General features: G+C 35.3%; 1 protein-coding gene across 2 annotated transcripts in view; it reads right to left on the reverse strand.

The window, feature by feature from the left end:
• The window catches only part of LOC121874971 (protein KIAA0100-like), a 32,206-nt gene extending 15,533 nt beyond the window's left edge, over positions 1-16,673 (reverse strand). The window contains exons 1-27 of one of the 2 annotated variants that reach the window (XM_042379322.1): positions 16,519-16,673; positions 15,461-15,587; positions 14,919-15,014; positions 14,102-14,251; positions 13,852-13,980; positions 12,251-12,274; positions 10,315-10,494; positions 9,812-9,985; positions 9,518-9,641; positions 9,132-9,247; positions 8,761-8,889; positions 8,051-8,523; positions 7,746-7,891; positions 7,264-7,403; positions 6,651-6,819; positions 6,284-6,430; positions 5,951-6,009; positions 5,536-5,663; positions 5,100-5,268; positions 4,521-4,643; positions 3,483-3,593; positions 2,810-2,946; positions 2,221-2,396; positions 1,687-1,851; positions 1,343-1,543; positions 406-497; positions 64-165 (exon numbers count right to left, since the gene is read on the reverse strand). In XM_042379322.1, the coding sequence (XP_042235256.1) occupies positions 64-165; positions 406-497; positions 1,343-1,543; positions 1,687-1,851; positions 2,221-2,396; positions 2,810-2,946; positions 3,483-3,593; positions 4,521-4,643; positions 5,100-5,268; positions 5,536-5,663; positions 5,951-6,009; positions 6,284-6,430; positions 6,651-6,819; positions 7,264-7,403; positions 7,746-7,891; positions 8,051-8,523; positions 8,761-8,889; positions 9,132-9,247; positions 9,518-9,641; positions 9,812-9,985; positions 10,315-10,494; positions 12,251-12,274; positions 13,852-13,980; positions 14,102-14,251; positions 14,919-15,014; positions 15,461-15,587; positions 16,519-16,577 (3,846 nt within the window). In that variant the 5' untranslated portion in view covers positions 16,578-16,673. The remainder of the gene's footprint in view (positions 1-63; positions 166-405; positions 498-1,342; positions 1,544-1,686; positions 1,852-2,220; positions 2,397-2,809; positions 2,947-3,482; positions 3,594-4,520; positions 4,644-5,099; positions 5,269-5,535; positions 5,664-5,950; positions 6,010-6,283; positions 6,431-6,650; positions 6,820-7,263; positions 7,404-7,745; positions 7,892-8,050; positions 8,524-8,760; positions 8,890-9,131; positions 9,248-9,517; positions 9,642-9,811; positions 9,986-10,314; positions 10,495-12,250; positions 12,275-13,851; positions 13,981-14,101; positions 14,252-14,918; positions 15,015-15,460; positions 15,588-16,518) is intronic. The other variant, XM_042379330.1, reaches the window with a different exon arrangement.
• Between the last annotated feature and the right edge of the window lie 1,458 nt (positions 16,674-18,131).

Genomic DNA, 18,131 nt, shown 5'->3' on the forward strand with positions numbered 1-18,131 from the left:
TAAACCCCTTCACAGTTTCTTAAGACTTACATAAACTAACAACTGGTAGTAGGAAAACAGTACCTGATTGCTTGAATATTCTGGAAGTTTATCTGGCGCGCAGAGCATGACTGAGTGGTGGTCGTTTGGGTTACCATGACATTGCCAATTCATCTTGACAGTTAACTAGAGAGTAAAAATAATACTATAACAGTAATATTAACATCTCAATGTGAGCAGGGAAAGTACCAACAAAGATTGAGTAAATGAGAGCAGGTTGAAACAAAGCTTGGCTAAAAGATAAACTCTTTTAGATGAAATCAAAACCAAATTCATTACAATTATAATACCTTTACGCAATTACTTAAAGAATGTAGTTCAATCATAAAACAATGTATTAAATGTATAAAATCAATTATGAGTTACCTTCAGGTTGGGCAGATGAATGAGCCTGGCGTCATCATATTTAGATGCCGTTCGTACATACACATTTAATTCCCCCTTAAAAATCAACTTTGCTGTAACACAAACAAAATCATTCTTAGTATATACAACATCTGTAGTATAGTATTTGATTTTTTAAATAATACTTTTGATCAAATAATATATCCATATCAGCTATGAATCTAAAGTACTGCATAACTAGACTTATAAGCATAGTGTAAAAACTGATGATGAAAGTAAAATTATTCAATATTTAAAATATTTTGCGAACTTCATTATTGTAATCAACAGTAAGAGTAATAAGCCTAGAGTACTTGGATTCCCTGGTAATAAAGATGATGAGAAAGATGTGGGACAAAAAATGATGCAGGCATGTTAAAACCTTGGTCTTTGTTCATGACCAGGAGAGAGAATTCTAATGATTTCTCAAGAAATAAATTAATCAAAGGAAGTAGAAGTTATGTGAGTATTTGAACAGAATCAGTTTTTGTGCTTTTCTTTTCTGTTATAAGTGTCATCATGTTCCATGTTGACTTTACAGCAGCTCTATGATGGCACATCAGTGTATATGATCAGGTGAAACAGTCACTATTGGGCTTGTCACATGAAATGCACCGAATTTGATGTAACTAGTCTACAGATAGTTCACACAGGGTACATCACAGATTGTGCATGTGTGTGTAAAATACTTAAGGACTATATGGTGAAGACTGTCCATTATTAAAACCTTATTCAGAAAATTTAAATGATTAAAAAGTCAAAATAACTAAGAACATTATTAACTTTAGATCTATCCACTAAAACAGGTGTCTGGTCACAGTTTGAACAGCCAGCACCAGGGTTTGGTCTGGATGACTTGTCTGTATGGCTCCCACTAAGGTGCCATCAAAGTATATTTACTGATACATGGGCAACACACCATTACTCCAGTCCATAGTTAAATTCATCCAAGTGAGTTCCATCTCTTCTGTAGTGTTATAAGGGTCTAAGGAAGCATGAAGCAGCAAAGTCATGCGCTCTACCATGAGCGTCAGTCGTCCATGGAAGAGGAGTCGCATCTTATCCCACCATGGAAGAGGCGTAGAAGGGTCATGGGATGGTTGGTTGATCAGGGATAATGCTGCAATAATACCAAGTTATACATTATTATTAACAAATAAGTTGGGTCCAATTCTTCAAATACTTTTGAGCATCGTTTACATTTCACAGTTCATTGCCAATTTTCCATTTTATTCCTTCAGCTTCCATAATAATCAGTCTTACCAATGTTAAACTGAGCAACAGCAGGTTCCCAGCACGGTCCATAAGCTGCTGTAAATGTTTTGACTTCACAGGAAAAGTCGTGGTAAAACTTGAGAGCCGACATAGTCCTTTCCACTGTAACGTCTGACCACGGGGCTCCTACTTCAACTTTCACATTTCTTATTGCTGAAAAAATCATTATACATTACCTTACTATACATTAATAATCATACTTGTATACGATATCTATTTAATAGGCTCATTTCTCTGACAAAGATATAATTCCACATTCAATATTGTCAAAAGATGTACAGGTAATGGTTAAAAAGCTGTAACAACCAATTATATGTATCACTCTCAATGGGTATCCAATTTTATGGTTTAGAAAGTGGACATGTTGGTTAGTGTGTTTTAAAAGTTTAGTATAAAGAGTCCCTAAAGAGCCATCACTTTTTCACATACTGTATAGGAAGACTGGGATCTCTAGACTGTTAGTACTCCAATCTGAAGTACTTCTATCACATATCTCTTACTTCTCCCTCTTTCTTTCATTACCTCTTTTACTGGCCTTCTGCTCAGCACCAATAAATCGGCCCCAGAGCTCCAAGTCCTTCATGTATAAAAGAGACTGAGGATAATCACGTAACCTGAACTTCCATTCGGCACATGATGCAGACACCATCCGGCACCATAAAGTGGAAAACTCTTGTTGTTCTTCTTCCGGCCATGGTCTAAAAAATTAAAATATAGAATGATTACAAAGCTCCATAAAATGTTTTCAAAATGTCACTCCAGCAACTACATAATATATTGTGTTTATTCTCTTATAACTACTAATTTTCTTTTCATATAATGTATTTTCTTTTTCTCCTCAAGATGAATTTTATAACCGTAAGTGAATAGGGTATATACACTTATACAGTATATGCTTACTAGTTTTATCTTTCTGCCTGTAGCTTAAAATAAGTCTCCTTAGATATGTTACCTTTACAAAACTAACATTCAACCTGCACTATTTTGTATATCCTTTTAACAATGATGGAGATGAGGAAACTGTGATTCTTCTCATGTTACCATAATGGTTTTTAATTTAATTTTGCATACCTTAAATAAACATCATTATACACATCTAAAATATACTCACGATTCAGGGTCTATATCGATCATGTGCTGCAGCACTCTGCTTGTACCATGGAAAGTTGGGTCAGCCATAGCAAAGATAACGACATCTTCCATAGTCCAAGTAAACAGCTGAGTTCGCATTGGGGCCGATTCATACATCTAATAAGAAGAGAACCAATTCATTCTTCAATGGTTCAAATTCTGCTGAAAGGTTAATTTAATGATCCTGTGCCTTGTCTTCAGAGCATCATTAATACTATTGCTACACGACAGATTAAGTTGTTTTATATGAGATGTCAAATGTTTCCCAACCATAAGATGCATCTTTTTTGTGTGTGTGTATAAAAACATCATATTTTGGGAGAAGTCGTATATAGTTTTGGTTAACATGATTTACAGTTTCAACAAATATTCATGGCAAACCTAGAAGGTATATACAGAACTTCTGAGACTAACTTTACCAAAATGCAAAGATAAATGATATTCACAGGGACAGATACACACACCAAGGGGAATTAAATGTTCCAGAAAACAAAGAGTACGACAAAGTGCAATTTAACATGGAAAGAATATTGCATGAAAGGGATATTTAAATACTTTCAATGTATTCCTTATAAATAAAAATTTGAGATATTGTTTGGCTCTCTTTCAAGTTATTTTATCAAGATTGGATATGAGGTATTTTCAGCACTTACCAACTTGGAGCGTTTAATGTACATCTCACTGTTCTTTTCTTGTAAGTTTTTGTAGAGTTCATCAATTTTCCCAGTTGGAAAGAGGAACATGGTCTTGCGTAGCTCTTCTATCTGCATAAGAAAGGGGGAAGAAGGAATTTTGGTGTGAATGTTTTTTAATCATAATAATTGAAGTTAGCATGTGTAAGTGATTATAGATATCCTGAAGAATAGGATGGAAGCAGCAATGATTATAGCAGTAATGATCATAGAAGAATCAAAACAGGAACATAGTATTAATAACTACAGGACCACAAATGTTACACTGAGAGAACATGTATGAGGCAACTTACACAATGTTGTATGAGGTCAAATTAGAAATAAATTTTCCTTCATAAGTGAGAAAGTGGCAACTAAGGTTGGTTGAAATCAGTTCACTTTAACCCCTTCACTATGGGACTGACACTTATTATTTTATTTGGTTATCGAGAGATGATATTATTCAGCACAGAGGAGAGCCCGTACCCAAGTGGTTAATCTAAGAAGGTCTTAAGTGTAATTGGCAGGATGTAGCAGCCTACCAAAGAGACACCATCTTTTCTCCACCATTAAAAGAGAGAGTCAGACAGTTACTGTAATCAGTTTTCCACCGACTGTGGTGCCTAGAGCTGCTGGTTCAGGTAAAACATGAATAGGGAAGTTTCTTTAATTCTTAGGTGATGCAGATAAAAATGTATGAGAAAAAATGCAATTAATTTTGTATTGTACAACTGGATGATGAATTAATTGGGTAGGATGAACAAAGGGAATAAAATTACATTGATAAGAAGGGTTAATGGAAGACCAAAAGATGGCACAGCTACACCACAAAAACAAAGTACTGTATATTGATGTCTGACACGTGGAGATATATGGCAGACCAATACTTACAAACCATACATTTAATATTGAAATCTACGAGTTGCTTAATGCCACAAGACACCAACTGGCATTACAACGAAACAAGCAAATCTGAATACATCTGGATACTAACAGAGGGAGACAACTTAGAGAACTAACCCTGCTGTCCAAGGTTTTGAGCCGTTTACAACTCTCCTTGTACTCATCCTCCAGTAGTTCATAGTTGTACCGCAGCTTCACCTCAAATGGATCATCGCCAATCTCCATCAACCAATGCCGTACCTGTCACATGATGCATTAAAGTAAGGATTTAAAAAGCCAGAATGGACCAAATATGTAAAAATTAACTCATTTACACAAAAATATGGACCTCACAATTTTAAGCAAGATTAACCAGAGACTTAATTTAAAAATGTACAGTATTAAAACTGACAACCAAGTGAGGGGAAACAGTCAATAACTTCAATGCTGGGAAAGTTTCTGCATGTGCTAAGGGAAATCTATACATGATACTGTAAAGTAATTACTGAGTACAGTACAGCATAGGGTTTTTTTCTTGTGAGCCCATTACTACTATAGTGAAGAGTGACTTGAACCCATGGCATATAAACACACTCCCTTATTTGCTGCCAATTATTCTCAAACTACTGTAAACTGATATGTTATGCTATGGTGTAATTGAGCATTATCTGGTCAACTCCAAAACCAACATGTTTATCATGTTCAACATTGCTTTACCCTTATGACAACATCAGGCGGCAGTGGGCTGGTGGCAGTGAAGGCTTTAGGACGATGGTTGTGTACCAACTTAATCCACTTGACCACAGACAGGAGATCATCACTGAAAGCTTCAGCAAAATTGTACTCATACGGAAAAGTTAGCTTCCACGTGTCCACCGTTAATTTCCTGTCAAGAAATCAGACATTACTTTAACATTATGTACATAGCATATATACAGTATAGGCACATTCATGCAAACATAAGGAAATAGGTAAAAATATATATTCTTATTGAAGAGATAAATTCAAAATCTTGTCCAGCACCCACCCCCCCTGATATGGTGTTTGGTGACCATATTGGTCCCTCTGAGCAAAGGGGTTAAGGTCAACAAATAAGCCTTATTTTGTCTTAATTAATTTCACTACTATGTTATCCTACTCTTGATGAACCTACCATGCCTTATTCTGTTTCTGACTCAATTCAGACATTGACTCTCTCTCTTCCCGCACTTCTCTGGACTGGAGGGCTCGGGAGAGTTTGCCGCCTGTTAGAGTCATCACCTTGTGTTCATCAAAATGGATCTAAAAAAAATAAAAATATCCAGTTCACTATTAAAAAATAAATTAAATGAACACTATAAAAAATCTACTGTAAGGACTGAGGTTAAATAAAAGTTGTGGCATCAAAGAACATGAGGCCAAAGTTATCACCAGTAACTCTGGCTCAAAAACATAGTCTAATAATCTAGCATATAATTATTTTCTTTACTCTTTTCATAAACAAATATATCTTGATGTGGGCAATCTAAACAAATATCATATGTAATATTTTTCAAAATTTCAGGATAATTCATGAATTATTTACATACCTGGAGTTCCTCTGAATGACAAGATATTCTTCCACTGGCCATCAGGTAAGTTATCTCACCTGAGAGAACAAGAAAAAATGACAACCAATAACTAAAAGAAAATTGTCAAAACAAAGGCTATAAAAATCCATTTCCCACAAGTTAAGTATAATGCTGTACAGATCTGGGAACATAAATGCACACATAACTGAAAAATTATCTTATGTAAGTGTTTATTTTACTAATTACAAAGTATATAAGTTTACTTTGACCAAGAAGTTTGGAGCAAATTCTGTCCAAGATGATTCCCCCTTTATAAAAAAACACCATCTTTTGTAAAGTTCTAATCCTTACCCAGAATAAAGTACATCTGGTGACGTTTTGACAGCTCAGCCCCAACTCTAATGTCTCCTCTGGCAATCAACTGAAGCTGTAGTCCCGTTTGTTCTTCAGCTTCATCCTTAACAGCTGCTTCTCCAGGTCCTTGCTCCTTTTCCGACACTGTTAATGAAAATTATGCCGACTATATTGATGTACGAATCTTTAATGTACACCACATCAAACAATATCTTTTGTATAAGATCCATAAGTATTGAGTATTTTGGTGGTTGCATCTATCTCTTAATATCAGTACATTGAGAGCATTTTATTTTCAAACTATGAATATCACTTATGCTTTGAACTTAAACCTTAAACAAAAATTATTCTTTCTGCTGCCTACCTGACACTGGCTTGACATCCCTGTGAAAAGCAGCCAATTCTTGGGCTAATGTTAGGAGAGTCATGTGTGTTGTGGTGGACCAGGTCAGGTGCAGCTGATTACTTACATTAATCAACACTTCTCCATTCACAACTTCCAAGACAACCTCACTTACTTGTCCACACTCACCCTGTAAAACAAGTCTGTTGATACTGACAAGTAGTAGGAAGGTAACAACTGTTATTTATAAAGCTTTAAAGAGATATGCCAGACAAGATTTCTCAAACCACCAATTAACAGATCCCAAAATTGATAAAATGATATGTCTCTTTGTAACCCAATTACTAACTTTACAGCAGAGTTTGGTGAAGGTATAATGTGCTGGACAAGTTATTATCTATAAATAAATTAGTTTACAGAGACAAAATGTTAATGTAATGATGTCTGAAAATATAAAACTATATCCAAAAAATTTTCATGAATGTATATCTGAGTTTTACTGTTTAATACCTTGCACTAATTTGAATGTTGTCCTAATTACAATATGTATACATGCAGTATTACTATATACTGTACATTACTGATATATAAAATATAGAAAATTTCAGAGTAATCAATGAATACATGAATTTACCTTAATCTCTGAGGACTTAATACATGTGTACTGACTGCCTGATGGAACAAACCGAAGTAGCTTGGTTCCTACTATTGTTGTTTTAGAATTCTTGGCTGTCTTCTGGCTCTCTAGACTATCAACTCGTGCCATCAAGGAAACTGGAATACATTAACAGAAAACATAACCTTAACCACTGCCACAATCTAACAGCACCTACCAAGCAACAGCTCTTCAATCTTTCACACAAAATATTGCTTCCATGAGGACAGTCCCACTCACTTCTATCACATCCTTCACCTAATCCTTCTACCTTCTGTTTTGGTTTTCCTTTTATTTGCTGTTTTATATATTCTCCACTGAACATTATATAGGCAAGTATGTTTATAATATATAAAAGTACACTGTCGCTATTTCTCTGAACTGTGCCAAACTTTTAGAGAAGAACATATGTACTGTACGTATCTAGTCAAAGCTGATGGCTACTGTGTAATGTAACTCACCCTTTTGTTCTGTTACAGCAAATATGTTGATGTTGGTGCAGTTAACACTAATACTGTTGAAGGTCTCTCCTGAGGCTGGATTTGCTTCATCCGGCACCTTATGAGGTTTAATGGTTCTAGAGGAGTGTTTAAGCTCCTGTGAATATCTGTGAAATTAATGAATATCTTAACATAAATGAACTTGCATGGTCCAATTTTTGCCTTATAATAATCTTTTCATATTTGAAATCTTATCACCAAAAACATATACTTAAAATTTGTTCTTCTAATCTAAGTTATGTGAGACTTGCTATAAAACATCATACCTAACAAGAGATGTGATGAATGAACCTAATTCAGGACTCCATTCTAGTTGCATATTATCAACTAGTGCTTCAGCTTGGAGGGGAGGCAAGAAATTACTACTCCTGCCACTAGGAGGAGGCATCGAGGAGAGCTGGACAAGACAAAGGCCAATACAGGCTGGTGTTCCCCACATATGAACTCTTTTGGGGGCTGCAGCAGCTGCTACTGATGATACTGTCGGTGCAACACTATGCCGAACTTGTCCAAGAGTGGCCACTAAAGATTCTAGAATTAATTCACCAGCAACTTGTGTAGTCCACTGAGACACTGCAACACAGTAACGTGCGTGTTGGAGGGTAGTCTGACCAGATGAGGATCCAGGCATTGATCCTCCACAACTAACATCCCACATTTCCACAATCATACCAACACAATACCGGTGCAGCAGAGTCTTCCAAGCTGCAGTCTTCCCTCTGCTTCCTGGTTCTGCACCCTAAAAAAAATGTATAAAAAATATATAAATAAATTAAGCTCAACAATAACTCACACACATCATATTATCAAAATCTTCCAAATAAACCTGTAAAAACATAAATGATTCATCTTAACCATTCAATTTTGTTTCCATATATTAAAGAGAAATACAATGGATGAGTGAAAAACATTTTACTTAAGATATTCAGTTCCACCCAGGTCATATACTCTGCCCAGTACAGTACAGTATACTCACATAACTCTGTACATGAGGTAGAGATTTCCGTCGGGACATGTAGGTGGTCCAGACACCTAGATCACGGTGGTCGTAAGATATGTGGAGGGATCTGAATTCACTCTTCATATTGACTCGATCGCCAACAAACTGGAAACAAATCAATGGGATTATTTGATCACAAGAAAACTACCGGGATATAACAAGTTTCAAGAGAAGGCCGAGAGAACATGAGTATAATAAATTTTTATATGAGTCTTAAATACCATACAACATATACAGGGTAGTAATACACCATTCCAATCATGAGTTTCATCATCAGTGTACACAATATTTACACAAACATAACCGCATAATTCAGAGATAAACATCAAGTGAAAATCTGCACTTACCTGAGTCTGTAAGTTAAATCTATTGAGAGAAACTGAAGAGTCATGAGTATACTGGACTCTTGTGTTATCCACCTGTAACTCTGTGCTGAAGTCTGGTAGAAGGGCTGGCAAGTTCTCTAGTAAATAATACAAATTAATAGTACAGTACTGTATATCTCAACTAGCCACAAATTGTCGAGAGGTAATGAGTTGTTGTTTTATGAGAGGAGTGCAAATGATAGATAGTTTACAAGTGTCTAAAACAAACATTAGTCAAGTCACCAGCTAAGAAAGAGTCAACACTACATAATTTAAAAATATATAACAAATGCCACAATTCTGGACAATATGTGTGTGTGTGTGTGTGTGTGTGTACTCGTAAATAAATGAACTTTACTATCATTTACCTAATGCTCCCTCACGGTTAAGGTGAGTCTGGAGGTCAATACCAGCTAGGGATCCTTGTAGGGCCATCTGACCAAGACTATTCACAAATTTCACACCAATGTCTTCTACTTTCACCTGAAATTTCTGTTGGGGAAAAAAATAATAACATAAAGAATACATGGTAGAGGTAGACTCTATATTTAATTGTTCCAAATAATCACAATCTAATGAGCACTACAACTCTGAAACAATGGAATAACTCTTGTATAAAAAGCTGATCAACAAAGGTTTCCATAAACACAAGCTTTACTTACCAAGGGAAGAAACAGCCAATATCTATGAAGCAACACCTGCATTGATGGCTTATTGGTGGAAGAAGTATGTGTAGGGCTGACGACAGGTGTAGCAGCAAGTGCCTTGTGTTCTAGGAATGTAAACAATCGCTCCCGTATAGTAACCTGCGGTTGATTCAACTGCATAGAGATGTTCTGTAATGAAAAAAATATGTCCCAATAAGATGTGTAGTGTGACTGAAAGCAGCCATATTAGTATCCCAGCTTGATATTAGGTAAACACACAGTTAGAAGACACTAAATATTATTCAACTTCAAAACTATTCCTGATAAATCGATGCAGCACATTCAAGTCTCAAATTATAGACAAAACATATCTACAATATCATGAAGTAAGTTGCTGTGATAATAGGATAAACTCAAAACTTGATCAGCTGTAAAACTATTCCTGGGGAGTCCATACTGGAGGCCTAACTTATTTTTTCCAGAATAAACCCCTAAAACCTAATAACAAATGTTCTTACTTCCATGGCAGCTACAGTTTCAGCATTAGCCTCAACAGACAGCTTGAGTGACACCGCACACTCCACAAGTGATGGATCTTGACCAGGGCCAGAAATTCCACCAGATGCTGCTGCTTTCTTCTCATCTCCTCCTACATGCTGAAGTACCTTGAGGTGGGCTCCACTTACACTTACTTTCAGCTACAGGTGAGGTGGAGACAATGATATTAAAATTTTTTATCCTAAACTTCAGAATAATAAATGCTGAGTAAAGGCCTCACAGTTCAAGCATCAAATACTGCATGAGCTATTTGGATATTCCAAATTTCATGATTTAAAAATTACTGTATAACCTACCCAATTCATCAGTAAAACTACTAAGATATATAAAACCATAAAAAAATTACCAACATCAGGATAAAACACAAATATAATTATATACACTGTAAAATATACAAACATACCATATAGTATGTTGTATTTAGTTCACAGGTATACTGTAGACACTTGAACCCTCTAATTTGACAATGTTGGGGCTCTAACCTTGTTGAATTACCCAAAGCATCCAAATTTAATAGACAAATGTGGACATTATGTTGAGATAGAGGGTTGTTTCAGTAATTTCAGCTTATCTGCAATGGACAAGCTCTAATATTTCTCATGTGGCTTCCATTATACCTACTGACATAATAGACGCATAAATCAAAACTTCTGTACGTTAAACAACAAGTACAATTTAAATACAATAAAATAATGTGTTCTATAGTCTACACTGTATACTCTACTGCCCCTTACCAATGTATACCATTAATTCATGACTTTCAAACAATAATGACTTAATAAAATAAAACCAACATAAAATAACACTTCAAATACAATATTAAGATATACAGTTATAAATGTATGCACTATTGATAACCACAGCATTGTGTTTACAGCAGTACTTGATGAAATAAAAGTTTTGTATAATTTCCAAAGAAACAGTAAAATTTAGTCGTGGAAGAAAATAAAGAACAGCAGTGAAAACAACTCATACGTGTAACCCCTCCTTATAACACTAGGCCAATGAGATTGTCATTTTTAAGTAGCATTGTTTTGATTGAAGTCATGGTTTTCAGATTCAGAACCTCACTCAACACTGAGGCCTGCCTATATGTATCAAAACTTAAGGATAATTGAATGATAGAAGTTGAACTGTCACTTTTTGTTGTCTTTTATTGAAGTGCAGTACTTCTTTTTATTTTTGGGTCTTGACTTTGTAGTGTTTCAAGCACTAGAGACTATCTGTTAACATATTATGCAAATTCATGGAAATACAAAAGACTGAGCACCATCTCTCACCTAGTCATCCAATTAAACATCTTTAAAAACCCGTCTCAACCTGGAATGTTCTGTTTTGTGGATTCCATCACTTGATAAAAAATATGAAATTATAATACAAAGAATCTAAATCTCTCGCAGGAGGACAGTTACCCTGGAGATGTTCATGTAACTCACTTGAATGACTGGAAATATGGGGGCTGACCCAGAAACAGCAATTTGGAGCAGAATAATGAGGGTCGTGAAGCACACCATATTAGTGTGACAATGAGATTCACAGCTGTCAGCCTATAGTGGTAATTGCTACATCTATCATGTTTCTTTTCAGATACCCAGATATGACATGAAAGCATGAATTATGTGTTGGATTAGTTCCATTATTATGACCGGTTATGTTTAGGGGCTTTCAACCCTTAAAAGTGACGACTATTGTACATATATGTGTTGCCCAAGCCAGGCATAAGGCAATAAAATATCTATCTATTATCTATCCTTGGCTCCTCTGTGTGTCAGGTGGGTCAAAGGAAACAAAAACCTGTGAAGAAAAGGAGGAACTATCACACAGAAAATTATCAAATACCATATACAGTATATAGATATACAGAGACTACTTCCATCCCACAATGTTGTCTCTTACATATATGTAGGAGGGACTGAAGTCCTGTGGCAGGAAGAAGCATGAAAGAGAAGAGCAAGATCAGCAACATGCAAACTCTATCACCCCATGTGGGAAAAATTCAAGAGCTGTTATTAGACATGCATAAACATGGTGACCAAATTAGCACAATTAGCAAAATAAATTTTCACACATTTTCTGCTTTACTTTACTGAACAAAACACATCTGGATGGGAATACTGTCATGAAGAACACATCCTTTGTATCCCAGAGTATCGTAAGTTTCTAGTGGGTTAGGTTTGGAAGCATGAAAACAGTCTCCAGAAAAAAAATATTCTTACTGTATGTAACTTTTGACTTACACAGGGACAGTGTACTTAAAGCTGCCACATACAAGTCTTTACTTATTAGGATCCATCCCATATACAGAGTTCAGAGAGGAGAGTTAGTATTTAAAACACCAAATATAAGTCACCAGGTTGTAAAGTTTCCTCACAAAGTACATATATTTTAGCACCCCCCCCCCAAAAAAAGGTGCATTTTCAAAATTATTGTTATAAAGAGACATCTGAAGCTTGTATTACTAGTGACATCTGGATGACTCAGAAGAATACAACAAGTAAACAAATAGGTGGGCAACACAGATATTGATAGTATAGTATGAACACTGGGACTACACATAAAGTAGATGGGAAATCTGCTATACAGTAAATATATTCACAACACCTATTCAGGGTATGGGCTATATCTCCTCCACATAAGTAAATCTGAACCTGTCAAATAAGACATAATAATAATAGGGAAGTTTTTTACTGAACAATATCAAGAGAAATGAATATTCTAACTCTTAATTACAAATAAAAGCATTAACACAATATTGTAATAATCCTCACCAGACTCGTGTAGCCCTTACTGAACTAGATCTAGATGAAGGTCATGCATAAAATAAAATAAAACTCTTGAAGATATTTTCTCTATGCATTGGTCACAGACAATTTTCAAAAACGTGATATATCCCATACATAGAAGTTTCAATGAACTAAAAAGCAAGATATTGTGGCACAGTACACAAAAAAAGCAAACTTAACACACTGTTTCTTTGGCCTCTTTTTTGCTTCTGTTTTCCATGCTTAAGAGAGACTTTATGAAGAGAAGTAGTAAACAAATATATATATATAAAAAAAACAAAAAAACAAAAATAAGATCCAATTGGGCTACAACAGAAAGCCATCCTCTGAGAAAATCCAACAAGATAATTTGACAAGTTTTGCAGCTGAACAAACATGGCTGATATTCAAGATGCATTTAATCATTCTAATGGCTTTTAGCATTCTGGTTCATATATCACACAAGTAAACCATCACCCTGTAGACCTCCTCCTGGGACACTGCAGGATGGGTCTTGCAAAATTGGGCAGATCAAAAATATATCAATTACTATTATAGAGCCCAGCTTACATATAGCAGTGTGTCTGACCTGTTCAATTTAATGTCATTAGAATCACACGAGTGGGTTAATATCCGGCCACTGTACCCACTGTATCCATTAATTCTAAGAGGTATTGAGAGTTCGGAATACGAGGAAATACAGGTACTGTACTCAAATCAATATACAGCACTTACAGCAATATTAGACTGGTTTAATGTAGCTCCCTCCACGGTGATCTTCTCTGCTGAAGCATGAAGGAGACACTCGGGCCACTTCTCCCGTAGATACATCACACTCACACTCATAATGTGCATCCCAAAGAACTGAAGAAGATATTACGGTAATATGTGATTTTTAAAACTTTCAACATTAATATATTTCTGCTGCCTTAATTGATTTTCTCTATATTATATAATCCTTAAGGCAATCTTCATTACAATTTACCTGTGCAAGAGTCACGACGGATGGTGAGATTCTGAGTTTAATAACTTCTGGTTCAAGCTGTGAAGCTGAATTTGATGTGGATGCAGCAGCAAACATGGCCTCCATACTTCCAGCTTCAGCTTGAGCTCCTTTGCCCCGTTTATCACACACCTCAAAACAATACAATAAAAATTAATACAGGATACAGTAGGTAATCCAAGCAAAGACTTCCTAATGATCTCATACACTAAATAGACAAAGATTTTGGATACGGCAAACTCATTTAGATAGGCGATATCACGGGAAAATGGGTCTCATAGGCCTCACAGCCCATTAGCGGTAATGTGGAAACACACTGTATACCAAGACTTCAGTATGCAGAAAAAGCAGAGTAGCCATAATTGCACTCAAATGCTTCCACTGGGGGTGCCCAGGGTATGAACCAGTAAACTTTTGGACAAAGGACTAGAACTTTACCCACTTGACTACCGCTTATGGCCATAACATAAATAGCAACCTTTAACATATAAAATCTTTAAAAATAACTGAAATCTCCTCCATAGACACGTGGGTACAGCATAAGCACAGTAGTAGCTCTAAATTTACGGGTATTCGGTTTTAAACTGAACAGAAACTTTAAGACACATTGATCATACAGAGCAAATGAAACGAGACAGTTATACACACACACACACACACACACTGGCATTATTGTACAGTATGGGATCTTCCACAATGACCTCAATATAACCAACTGTCATAGGCAAAACTCTCCCACATAACGGTAGGCAGAAGTCAATAAAGTTACACACGAATATACTGTATCTATATAACTTACCTCCTTTTCAATACGAACATCATGCACCTTAATAGCAAATATTTTTCTTTCCTCTTGGTTAAAAAGGCTGCTAGTAGCACCAACCCTATCAACTTTCTGAAAAGCATAAATGTTTTACTCTTCCGACACTAAATACTGTAATACAAAAAGACAAAATTAAAATAAATAAACTCTACATTACCTCATTTCAAAACCAATAAAAATAAAAATGATGATTCCCAATTACTTCCTGAGTAAGCCAAAGGTAATCCAAGCCACAGGTAATTGATAATTGTAATACGTAGGGAAAATAAAAGGGTTACCAGTACCTTTTTGCCATGGATAATCAATCTGCAAATACTAATCAGGCAAATAATTGTGAGTTTACTGTAACATTGTACAGTACTGTACACTGTAGAGCACTCAGTAACCAAACAAAAAATCTAATTAGCATTTATGATATTATTTTCAATAAAATATAAACTATTTACAGCTGTTAGTGTACACAAAACTAAAAAAAAAACACTTTTCAAAACTATTGACTCTTATTCATGATAACTTACAATACTAAGGCCAGATTTCTTAATAAGGACCTCCTCAAAACTGAGTCGCAGCAGAGATATTCTTCCTATCTTGATCTCTGTCTGGTACTTGGCCACAATCAGCCATGAGAGAAGTCTTGGAAAGCCCCTGAAAAAAGAGTGACAAAAAGAGATCATAATTCAAATACTTTTAAATGGAAACAACGTAACGTAATTATTATTATACTTGGCCTGTTGGTTGATCGGTTACTACAAGTCACTCACTCTGTAAATCAGTTAAGACATCTACGTCAGTTAAAATAAGATAATGAGACGGCCAAGTCAATACCATGTGAGGCAACCCCTGTAATCATTCATTTCAGAAATACTGGGTGACTCTGTGGTCTAGTGATAATGTTCAGTTGGTTTGCAATATTCTGAACTCAGGTCACGTTCACCTCAGACACAGGTATGATAATTTATAGAGGGTTCTTTCTTTTGAACACCAGGGCCCTTGAAATAATGGTAAAATTGCAGATTACAGCAACTAAAGAATCTGTCAGAGCCAGCAATATACAGCTGTGTTCCCAAAAAATTTTCAACCATGTTCGATAAGGGTGCCGAGAGGGTTTCATCCACAGTTCATGGACCTCTGTTTACCTTACCTAACCTACCCTAACCTAAGCTAACTTAACCTAAATATCTTGTAGACTCACACTATAGTAGCACCCAATTACCTCTGTATGAATATAATTTACATTAATTTTTATCATCATCTGAAGACCATTTGGGTGAAATTTACAACAATGCAATGATGAATATTGTATTCATATTACCAGATAAATATGCAAACTCATAATTAAACTTTTAATGTATCAATCACGATTTGAATAATTCCCAAAATGTTAATTTCGGTACTGACCTACTGTATCATTTACACTTGAATTTCACAACTTTTTTAAATTAATCTCAATATTAAGTTGTTGTAACTACCTGGATTTTGTGGGTCGATGGGCGTGTCATGCAGGCCAGTGGCTTAAGAGTTAGTTATGCATGAAGAACCTCCTAATACATAAATATTAAGAGTTATATCACCTTACCTTGTGATAATATAGTAGAGGACCACTATTATCAGAAATAATGTTTGTAGAGAATACATTTTTCCGGTTTTCACATTTTTGTTAATAGCTTCACAGGTGTTATCAAGGTAATCAGTGTGAGGATCCACCTGTCTGTTGTTGTTGTGGTCAGCAGTGTTGCCCAAACAGACCTCCTATACCGCTAACTTTCCGCTATACTAACAAAAATAATAATATTAAACACCCTTAAGATTAAACTGAGGTATTCATTAAAAGTAAGTTATGAAAATGAGAATAAAGAAGATCTCACTATACTATCTCAAAATTACGCAAGATGAAAACTAAACTGCTAAATATATCACGTGCCGCTACCTAATATATCTCAACTTTTCGTGGGGATAATTAAACAAAACTAGAGTGAAGATTAATATTATATTAGGTCTGACCATATAATGTATACAGCAACTGAACTCTCACCAAGAACTTCCTTACTTCCTTGGTTAACAGAACACTTCTTAAGGCTATTTATATTTCTAAGACTCCCGCAAAGAGAGAACTAAACTTACCCGCCAACAGTTTTTTTTTCAAATCAGTATAACTTAAAAAATACATGGATTTTTTATATTTTTATAATCACAGTACAACGATAATGTTTTAAAGGCAATCTTGAATTGTTCTGTAATTTTTCGGATTCATAAAGTCAGTGATTTCGATTATTAATTATATATTAGTAACTATTTCTCGAACTTATGAACAAAATTAATTATCTAAACGTAATTTCAATATATTTTCTACTATAGAAGAAATAATGAGATGTCTAAGAAAAAGAGATGAAAAGCTATTGCCAACTTACGACTCAACAGGATCTAACGAGATACAAAAAATCACGTGCTAAATGAACAGAACCCAACCTGATTAAACTGCATTTAAAATAAACATCATACAGATATATGAAAAACTGTACTTCAAAGCAGAATTAAACGTATTTATGTGAAAAAGAGCTAAATCTTTTCTCTGTCCACCGTTACTTTGGCACCATTGTTAAGCCTCAGTTGAAATTTAAAGATGGAGAGAAGTGACGTAAGTTAGTCGGAGATGAAAACACAGTTGAATGTCACCAATCCTGCACCTTGATTCAGCATTGACTACAAGAAACATCTGTAAAACATTACTGTCGACGTCAATGCAACAGCAGACTTCTTTACGCTGCAATTTATTCCTAAGAAAGCTTGGTAAGATAAGACTTCACCTCCAGTGGGCATCTTGTATTCGTATTTTCGTTTGTCTATAAATTATTGGCTACATACTCTGTACATCATTAATTTAATGGTATTTTATTTTAGATTACCAAATTCGTAATTGGAGGGAAGAATATTTACCAATTATGTCAGGTTCTTGAATATTTGTAAAGATGAAGCGATCTGGTTGAGCCCAGATTCTTTCTACTACGTATTTCAGTTTCACCTTTTTTCCTTCAACCCCTAATAATCTTCTTTCACCTCATAACTGAAGACTCCGTACCGTACCATCTAAGGAAATTGTAGCAGACTAGCAGCTGAACTAACTACTGTAGAGGGTAATATGTACCGGTAGGTGTATTAGTAGTTAATAGCAACACTACGCATGATGTTATA

Source organism: Homarus americanus, unplaced genomic scaffold (assembly GCF_018991925.1).
Source record: "Homarus americanus isolate GMGI-L3 unplaced genomic scaffold, GMGI_Hamer_2.0 scaffold55, whole genome shotgun sequence".
Classification (NCBI taxonomy): Eukaryota; Metazoa; Arthropoda; class Malacostraca; order Decapoda; family Nephropidae; genus Homarus; species Homarus americanus.